General features: G+C 30.7%; 1 protein-coding gene across 1 annotated transcript; it reads right to left on the minus strand.

Annotated features, from left to right (window-relative positions):
• Positions 1 to 3,189: 3,189 nt before the first annotated feature.
• On the minus strand, positions 3,190 to 4,139 carry LOC148554847 (uncharacterized). Its single transcript, XM_088491979.1, has 4 exons — positions 4,068 to 4,139; positions 3,811 to 3,891; positions 3,511 to 3,591; positions 3,190 to 3,411 (listed from the first exon to the last, which is right to left on the minus strand). The coding sequence occupies exons 1-4, from the start codon at positions 4,137 to 4,139 to the stop codon at positions 3,190 to 3,192; spliced, it is 456 nt and encodes a 151-aa protein (XP_088348105.1).
• Between the last annotated feature and the right edge of the window lie 6,789 nt (positions 4,140 to 10,928).

The raw sequence follows: 10,928 nt of genomic DNA on the forward strand, positions 1-10,928 counted from the left end.
TCAATCGATTGGATTATCCTACCAATCGATTGAATGCAGAAAAAAACTTATTTACGTCACATTTCAATTGATTGAATGATCATATCAATCGATTAAACCTTCATATATCATTTTAATATCGGCCTTCAATCGATTGAATTATAAAAAATTCGCATTCTAGTCATCGTTCAATCGATTGGGTAATATGATCAATCGATTGATTTTTGCGAAAAGCATACTGTCTTGCAACTTTCAATCGATTGTTTTGTGGTAACCTGAAGTCCAACCGATTAAGTTATGGGAAATCTGAAATTCAATCGATTGTTTTGTTAATCCAAATGATTGATTTTCTAAGAAACACGATTTTAAAATCCTCCACGGATGTAATGAATCAAATATAAACTCTTAATCGATTGGAATTGCCAAAAAGTTATTACGATCAATGAAAGATCTAATTCGTTATTGTTTTTTTTTATTATTAATAAACATAATAGATGAATAATAAAATAATAATTTATAAAATAAAAAATAATTTTTATGATTAAATAAAATATATAGGGTTAATTTGTAATTAAAATAAAAAATAGACTATTTAGCAGTTATTAAAAATTTTAAAAAACATATCTTATTATGACACCATTTAATGGTCTAAACGTTCTAGGACCATTGAATTCTTTGTTGAGTAACTTGAATGACTAACTTCCTAAAAAATGTAAAATATGAAAAGGTAGTTACTCACCGGTGTTAAGCATTAAAATTTTTAAAATTTAAATTAAATAAAAGTGTTAGTGATTCCTAAAATATAGGAAATATGATTAAATAAAAATTAAAAAATAATATAATAAAGTAATTAGATTTAAAGGTTGGGTAAAGGATAAACTTTAAAGAAAAAGTAGTATTTTCCTAATAATAAATAGTAATCAATGTTTTCACTCACATTACTTCTCTCGTTATTGCATTTTTAGATTTGAGATTTTTTATATTTCAGAATTAAATTACAAACTTTCCTCTAAACAGATAAATTTTTTTTTCACACAAAAGATAGCTGACTGATGAGTGAGATTTTGTGCCAGTTTAAAATTTTTCAAAACAAGAATCACTTCATCGGTAGCATAGTCCAAACCGGCAATAAAATCCCATTAATCAAAGTTTAATTCAAATTAAAATAACCGAGAGTAATAAAATTTCGGGTCGTTTTTCCTAGAAACTAGTGACAACAAACACACAATTTTAGTTGTGAAAATCAAGGGATTTTTAATAGTGAGTCAAACGATTAAAGGAATTAAAGAACGATCAAAATTGTAATTAATAAACTAATAAAGGAATTAAAGAACTATCTATATTGTATGAACAAGTAAAGCTTAAAAAGATGGAAAGGTGGTTCAAAACATAAATGGAAGCCTTGACTTGGGATGAGTTATAGAATTCCTTCCTTGCCATAACCACAACTATGATAATTATGATGGATTAATCTCACTTAGTCAACCCTTAACATTGAAGAGTAAGTCAAGTGAGTATAATTGTTATTAATCCACAAATCCTAGCTAACTTACTAATTACCTTAGTAAAAAACTAGCATTAGTGGAAACAATAACAACTAACAACCCATGAATTATCACTAAATGTCGGACATTATGACTCTAGTATTCCATATACTCATTTTTCCAAGTCAAGGGGTGGAAATCTATCCTATAATCAAAATTGACTTTTCATCAAACACATGGTGGGCATAATCATAAAACATGGTGAAATTCAAAAATTGATAAAAAACTATGAACCACAAAAGAACAAAATCAACAATGGCAACTCAATAAACATATAAAAATCACTAAACATCAAATTCATTAATCAAAACTCAAAATTGTAAAAGTATATATGTATTGATGAAGGAAATTAAAATATAAGAAAGTGTAGAACAAGTAGTGTAATAAAAGAGAAAATTAAGGAATACTTACAATGGAAATAAGCTAGAGACAAAATCAAAATTGGAGATTGCAAAATTGTAGATAAACCCTAATTACATCCTAAGAAAAATTGAGAGAAAAATCTAAACAAAACTACCTAAAACTACCCTAAGTGTGTTATGTATGGTATGAGTTCTTAGGTTGTATGGTTGCTAGCCCCTCCTTTATAAGCTTTAAACCCTTCAAAATTGGGCCAAAAAGCCTCCCAAATCGCATGCTTCTCTTCCACCCTTATCAAGTCATTCCAACCTATTACCCCTGAAATCACTCATCAAAATATCAAGGCATCGAATGGAATGAAAGTGGAATAAAATTGATCAAATTAAGCACAAAATAGCATGTTTCCACAATTGGACATAAATTTTTTTGGACGAATTTTGAGACGAAATTGAAATAAATTTCGAACAAATTAGAGACAAATTTTTTTTTTCAAACAAAATTGGGACGAATTTATTTTGTCCCAAAAAGCCTTGTTGCTAATTTACATTTTGTCTGAAATTTCGTCCGAAATTTTTTTAGACGATTTTGTGACAGATTTCGAATAAGCATTTATCTGCTACATTTCTAACTATTATGATGTATTTTAGACGAATTTTAGACAGATTAGCCAACATAAAGATAATGTATTTCAGACAAATTTCAAACGTAAAAATATTTTATTTTAGACAAATTTTAAACAAAAATATATTTTATTTCAGACAAATTTCTAAAGAAATTTAGTCAAATATAACAAATTTTTTTCAAACAAATTTTAGACAAATCAAATATCTCTTTTCAATTAAATTTCAGACAAATTTAATTTAAAAGAATTGACGTATTTGAAACAAATTTCATACAAAACAAAAAATTATTTTCGCACAAATTTTCTACAAATTTAATATAATATTTCAAACAGTTTTCAAACAAAATTTGCTATTTAATATATAAATATTTTAGAAAATAAATTGTATTCGATTTGCTTTCTATATTAAGACCACCATACTCATTCTTTTCATATTACATCATCGAAATTATAAACACATAATAAAGTCATGAAAAAGTTAATTACCATAAAAGAGTTAAAAAAAATATTTATTATTAAAATACTTTTATCCATAAATGTAATCAAACTAAAATAAGAAAAAATACTTAAACTAAAACAAAAAAGCCTTTAAAAAGGTCAAATATCATGAATAAAATAAAATGTACTAACTAATTCACCTAAAAATTTCTTAATCTAAATCAGAAAAAACATATACTCCTAACTTCAATCACTTATGTTATCATCCTCATCATCACTAGAGCTTGTCCCAAACTCATCTTCTGCAGGATCAGACAAAGTTGAAGGAAGTAGGGGATTCAACTTTTTATACAAAGCATGAATTATCTTTTTAGTAGAACCAATTCTTTTTTGTTGAACCTTTAGTTGACATCCTTGATCTTTTAACTTATGCTCGGCATTATTCAAATTAACCTTTTGCTCTGACCACTGGAGAATACATAAACCAAAACAAAATGTTAAATTCAAAGACATTGGCAAATGATAGAAAAAGAAAAGTGTTAATAAAGTTGAAATAAAACTACTAACAGTGTTAATAGGATCAAGAGTTTGTATTGAATCAACAGCACGAGGGGAAAGAAGCTGAGCTTTCTTCAATATGTCTGAAAACTAAATTAAGGTAAAAAAGTATACAAGTATCTAGACTTCACCATACAGTTCTCGCAAGTTAAGGCTATTACATGAAATAATCGCTTAATAGGACCCTGAAATAATCGCTTAATAGGACCCAGCCAATAACTTCAATAAAAATTCATGTATAAAACAGAAAATAATATAGCAAGAAGAATGCTAGCAGCAAAACTAATCAGAAGAAATCCAGATTTCCACCTCAATATCAGTACTTGAATATAAATATATATTTGATTTAATCCTAAGGCGTTCTGCTCTGATACCAATTTGCTCAAGGCTCTGTCACATGACACAAAACAAAATAAATGCAACCAAATTAGAGAAGGTTAACTGACTCTAAACCCAAAGCACAGTCACAAATCAAATATTAAACTTCAGTGCCCACATCAGAAAAATCAAATATTATCCCAAACTACAATACCAGGATGCAGGAAAGAAACCCAATAAAAGCTAACCTCTTCACCAGACACATATAAAACTCGAGATGCTTTGCCTTCACTGCAACCCTTTTCTATCATTGTTGCCATCTTCCAATCAAATTGTGACAATAAAAGAAAGCATTACTGGTAAGAGTTGTGTATCCTCTTAAATTAAAAGAAATCAAATTGAACTCCTCCCAAGTCCAATCAGCAAAATCTGAAACAAGATAGATAATAATAACATTACAACCACAAGATCGATTCTGTTACAAGTGAGCCAATCATTTCACTTCATTTGTATCCTCTTAATTTAATTTTTGGCATTGCGGATGCGATCTAGAAAGAACTTATTGTATAAATATTGGTCTCATAAAATTTTAGTACCAGAAATAAAATCTCTCACATAAGGACATATTTATAAAGTTTAACTTTAATGCACTTTCAGGTTAAGCAATTTTAGACATGCATTCAATTAGGTAAAGTCACCTAGCAAAAGTAAACTACTTTTTTACATTGATTGTATGAATGAGAACAGTTGTAATTGAGCAACTATGTAAAAATTTTAGATTATTTTACTCGCATCAAAATTGGATTTATTTTGAGCTTATTTTTCGTAAAAGCTTACCATAATAAGATGCACCAACTAAGTTAGATCATAGCTCTTGACTCAAATTAAAAAAATACCTTTTGCACTTGCTCTTCAAGACAGTAGAAGAAGAAGGATTGATGTGCCAATTCCTCTTCCTCTGATCTGCTTTAATTACAGACCAATTTTCTGCACCAGCCTTACCTTATCTTCCTCCTAAAGAAATCACATAAATGTTTAGCAATCTTTATGGAATATCCAATGTGAATATGGAAAAAAAACATATCAATATATTTAAGAGTTTTCCCCTTGAATAACAATATGATCAAGTAACTACAAGATACCATGAATGAATACCAATTATATTAGATACCATCAAGATAAGCACTTGGACGAATAAATAATACTATGAAAAGTCAAATGCTTCAACCGCTCCTATCAATTTCTAATACGAAGACAGAAGTGTGTGTATCTTATCTATCTTGTCTAATGATGTTGTACTAGTAATTGAAGTTAATATACAATAATGTTTTTGTCCTATTATATCACATGGTGTACATATGATTCTCTGCTACGCGTTATCCAATAAATTTTGGTGAGGCTCACTAATGCATTTGAAAGAAAACAAAATACAAAATGCTAGAAGAGTGCAAATTAAACAAGATTCTTTAATTCCAGAACAAACTATTCACCATTTCTTTATTTCTATTTTCTCTATCCCACATGCTTTATATATACACATAGAAACTATGGTTACAAGCTTAACCCTGGCACTTAAATTTAACTTTCTAATTGCTCCAAAAATTTTAATAAGTACCAACTATTTTTCTATTATCAATACTACCTATTTCAAAGCACAATTTATTAGAAATGAGAAAAATATCATGAATTCAATTATCAGAAGTTAGAATGCAAAATGAAGAAACAATAACACAATACCCACCAAGTTAACAATGAAAGTAAGCACCAACCACAAACCTCGTCATAATCAAACTCTAAAAATTTAAAAAACTCATCAACAAAACATAACAAACAAATGATCAAACAGAGAATATGCATAGTAATATTTTTCCAGAAAGATATTTGTCCTCTTCTTCATTTTGGTTATGATGCACAACATACAAGACCAATCCTACAATAGCAGATAAGCCAAGGAGTACCTAGATCCAGCAAGAGAACCTTCGCTAACCAGGTGCTGAAAATTGGAAGCTCATCGTCGGATCTTTTGGTAGCTGCACAACAGGTCCATCAAGCCCTAAAATCATTTATTCTCCAGCAATCAGAAGCATGCCTCAAGCCCCAATAGAATAAAAAAGGGAAAAACTGACCTGGAAAACAAGGGAAGTCAAGGGTTCATATTTCATAGCATGGTGGACGAAGTGAAGCCGCAGGGACAATGCGACGCGAACGGAGGTTCAGACGACGTGACGCGACACGAACAGAGACCGAAGGTGCGGGAACTGGCAGACACAGATGAGCCAACAACGAGAAGAGAGAACGGCGTCGACGACAATACACGACACACGCACAGAACTTTTGGAGGCGACGATGCAGTGACGAAGACGAAGCAGAGGACCGATGATCGTGGCAGCAACCGTGCGGTGGCGGTGGCTGGTGGTTCTTTTGGGACTGTGAGATTGACAAAGTAAGGCTGAGTGAGGCTGAGACTTGAGAGTTGAGAGGGAGATTGAGAGATGGAGACGGTGAGGTTTGAGAGATTGCTAATTTAGCGTTTTTTTTTATATATAAATCAGCAAAACGAACCGGCTGGTTATTTAAAACCACCGGTTGACCGATTTTTTATCAAAACTGTCCGGTCTAAACCGGTCATCACCAGTTCTTTTCTTTCTTCGGTCAAACACTTCAACCGGACCGACTACCTGACTGGTTCATCAGTTTTTTGGTCGAATCGGTCGGTCCGATCTGATTCTTATAACTATGGATTCACAGCCAAGGAACAAAAAATAATGGCCCTTATCATAAGAACAGAGAAACAGAGGGAAGAAATAGTTACCTTGTACTATTCATGGTAAGGGTTGAGCGCCGATTGAGGGATAGGCAGTGATGGTTGAGCGCCGATTGAGGGATAAGCAACAATGTCTTTAGTGTTTAGGGTTTACGACAGACAGCGCCGATTGAGAAAGGGCACGCCGATGTAGGGTGTGCCGACGAAGCAGTGACGACGGAGCAGTGCCGACGGAGCAGCGCCAATAGAGGATTACGAGAGAGGGTGCGAGGTTGCGAATATGAGGAGGAGGCTTGCGGTTAGGGTGCGAGGGTTGCAACAGAGTGGGTGCGAAAAAGAGGGTGCGACGGAGGGCTACAAGATAGGGATCGGAGAGAGGGCTGGGTGCAAGGGTTATAAGCAATAATAAAGGTTCTCAACACTGATGAAGATGAAGGGCTCGGAGAGAGGGCTGGGTGCGAGGGTTTTCATAGCAGTGATGAAGATGAAGGGCTGGGTGCCGAAAAGCCTTTGATGTATTCATTTGTATTTTCTTTTTTTAATTTTTAATATATCTTAATCTTATATGAAAAAAGTATATGATTTTTTTTACGTAATTTTTTTATTCTTATTTATTATTTGTATTATTTTTTTAAAAGATTGGATATAATTTATTTTTAAGTTTTTATATATGTGATTCTTTTAGATACACTTTGTCGTAAATTTTGAAATATTATAACGTAAATAATTAAAATAATAAATTAAAAAATAATAGACTAATTTAAAATATAAACAATATTTTTATACTAAATGTTAAAAAATTTTCAATAAACATTTGAAATTTGTTTGAAAACTGATGCACTTTCAAACAGAAATTACAAATGATGTTATTTTCATCCCAAATTTGCGAAAAAAAATTTTAGCTACTTCGAAGGATAAGCTATAGTAAAAGCATTTAAGACTAATTATAGACAAATTTGGGATAGAATTAACATTTTTTAAAATGCGTCCCAAATTCGTCTGAAATTATTGCGTATATTCAGATAGAATACAGACGAATTATAGTTTTTATCCAAAATATATTGCTAATTTGTTTGAAAATTTTGGCGCCATCCAAAAAAAATTTGGCGCCAAAATTTGGGACAAAATTTAGACAAATTTAGGACAGAATATATTATTCCAATGTCTCCGCTAAAAGTTGTTCAACATTTGTCTCAAATTTGTCCGAAATGAAAAAGTCATTCAGATGGAATAAATTTCGTTTGAAATTTTCGTCCGAAAAAGCTCTATTTCTAATAGTGCTTTTTAAAGGCTTTTTTTGTTTTAGTTTAATTATTTTTTTTCTTATTTAGTTTGATTATATTTATGGACAAAAGTATTTTAATAATAAATAATTTTTTAGTCTTTTATTGTAATTAACTTTTTCATAACTTTATTATGTGTTTATAATTTCAATGATGTAATACAAAAAAATTGTTTATTATATATAATGGTCTTAATATAGAAAGCAGATCATATATAATTTATTTTCTAAAATATTTATATATTAAAAAGTAAATTATTTTGTATGAAAATTGTTTGAAATATTATATTAAATTTGTAGAAAATTTGTGCGAAAATATTTTTTGTTTTGTATGAGATTTGTTTCAAATACGTAAATTATATTAAATTAAATTTGTCTGAAATTTAATCGAAAAGAAATATTTGATTTGTCTAAAATTTATTCGAAAAAAATCTATAATATTTGAATAAATTCATTAGAAATTTGTCTGAAATGAAGTCTATTTTTTGTTCAAAATTTGTCTAAAATAAAATATTTTTACGTTTAAAATTTGTTTGAAATACATTGTGTTTATGTTAGCTAATCTGTCTAAAATTTATCTAAAATATATCATAATAGTTAGAAATTTAGTAAATAAATGCCTATTCAAAATCTATCACAAAATCGTCTGAAAAAAATTTCGGATGAAATTTCAGACAAAATGTAAATTAGCAACAATGGTTTTTGGGAAAAAAAAAAACTCGTCTCAATTTTGTTCGAAACAAAAATTTTATCTCTAATTTGTTCGAAATTTATCTCAATTTAATCTCAAAATTCGTCCAAAAAATACTAATTTCTAATAGTATACTATTATATATTGTCTTTTGCGTATATATTTTTTGTTCTGGTTTTGTTTTTTAGTTTGATTGGTTGTTCTTTATTTTATTAAATTAAAGCAACACAGCTAATGGCACAGCGTAAAAGGAATGAAAGAATTGATCATATATTAAAAAATTTGGTTTTAAAAAAAATTGTAATACGTCATTTGGTGGCGGTTACGAATCCGCTGCTATAATAGAAGCAAATTAACTTGCCCGTCGAGATTTTGTAGGGGTTAATAAATGCCGCGAACAACAAGTAGTCCTGGTTTCGTTTTTGGCAGCAGTTAGAACCGACGTAAAACCAATCAGTCGCAAAATATTAATTAGCAGTGGTTATTCCAACAGTTACTAAAAATCGCCGCTAAGGGTTTTGCCGCTCCCTATCTTGGAGGGGATTGTAAACTGCTGCTATCCGTTATGCAGCGATTAAAAATCGTCGCTATCCAGCTCCAGAACCGTTGTTATCTGTTAGAAGTGGTGTAGTAATTTATATATAAATATGTGGTGTTTGATTTTTGTTATGCATATAATATTTTTTTATGTATATTTTATATAAATCATGCGCACCACTTTCAGCCACTATTTTCAGCCACCGTATTTATACACGTATACAATACAAAATTCAAAAATTAAAAATCAAAATCTCACTCTCAACCTTACTCTCACTCTTTACAAGCGTTGAAAAAAACATTCTTCTTTCTCCTTCCCTTACTCTCACTCTCACTCTCACTCTCACTCTCACTCTCCGACGCGACTCCTTCCTCATTCTCATTCTCAACGGTGATTCTCCTTCCCTCTCTCTCTACGGCGGCACGATTCTCCTTCCCTCTCTCTCTGGTGGCACGATTCTCCTTCGCTCTCTTTCAGGCACAGTTGTGATTCTCCTTCCTCTGTCTCGGGCGCAGTGCTCTCTGTTTTAAGCGTGAATTTCATCGACTGCATTTTCCTTGTTTGATTCTGCATTTTCCTTGCATTTTCCTTGTTTTATTCTATCAGTTTCTTCGATGGCATTTTTCTTGTTTGTTTTGAGCTTCTATCGGCTTCTTCGACTGCATTTTCCTTTTTCATTTTGAGCTTCTATAAATGAATTTGTGTTGTGCATAGTTTTTAATAAAAATATTTAAGTTAGGATTTTGAATTGAAGTCTCAGTATGCTAATTTTAGCAATTGATTATTAGTAGACTATTAATTGATTATAACTGGATTTTTGTGATACGAGTTGGAGTATGTTTGATTATTATACTGAATGAGTTTGATTATGCTCAGTTTTTAAAAAGTATATTATAGCATAGTTGATATCTACAGCATGTTTGATTATAACTAGATTTTTGTGATATGATTTGGAGTCTATTTGATTATGCTCAGCTTTTAAAACATGATATTACAGCATGTTTGATTATAGCATACTTGATATTTGATTATTGAGTTTTAACTTTTTTTTCACATTTTGAATTTGATTGGATTTTAGTTGTTTAATTTTCTAGTTTTGAAATATGAAAAAGAAGACTACACCAAAACGAATAGAAAGAGAACCAGAAAACAGGGACACCAAAGAAAAAAAGAAAAAATGTATCCAAAGAAACTTCGAAGGAGATGGAGTGGGAAAAGGTATTTTATCTTTTTTTTTTATCTTTTATGCTAGATTTATTTTTTCATCTGATAAGGTCTTTGCATGCTCTGATTTTATTATGCATAATGCATTACTAAATATTAGTTTACACAACGAAACAAATGCCACTTTAGCTAACACATGCTGTATTTTAGTGTTTGATTATTATCTCTTAATTTTAGAGATAATACCCACTGAAGGTAGTGTTGAGTTCAAATCTTTTATTTTGCCACTTTAGCTAACACATGCTGTAAGTGACGATTCCAAAGTATGATACACGACTACTGTGTGTGTGTGCGCGCAGTAAAGAAATGTGTGAGTTGCATGTGGTTTGTAAATGCCTTCGTTGCCATGGATGACAGTGGTTCTGATTCTTTTGTTTTTCCTAGAAAATGTGCCACTAATAGGAACTCTGATCTTATCTTTTTTCCCTGTTAATGCAGTAATGGTAATTAATAAGAAGGGAAAAGGGGGGTATTCAGTATTCTACTATTCTCATTCTATATTACAACTACATAGTTTGATTACAATGTTAGTCATATAGATGTTACATTATTGCCTTACTTGGTCATCTTTCTTTATATTCCTTTGCAGAGAAGCAAGAAAGATGTACAT

This window comes from Arachis ipaensis, chromosome B6, assembly GCF_059453495.1.
Source record: "Arachis ipaensis isolate K30076 ecotype BB chromosome B6, ASM5945349v1, whole genome shotgun sequence".
Lineage (NCBI taxonomy): Eukaryota > Viridiplantae > Streptophyta > Magnoliopsida > Fabales > Fabaceae > Arachis > Arachis ipaensis.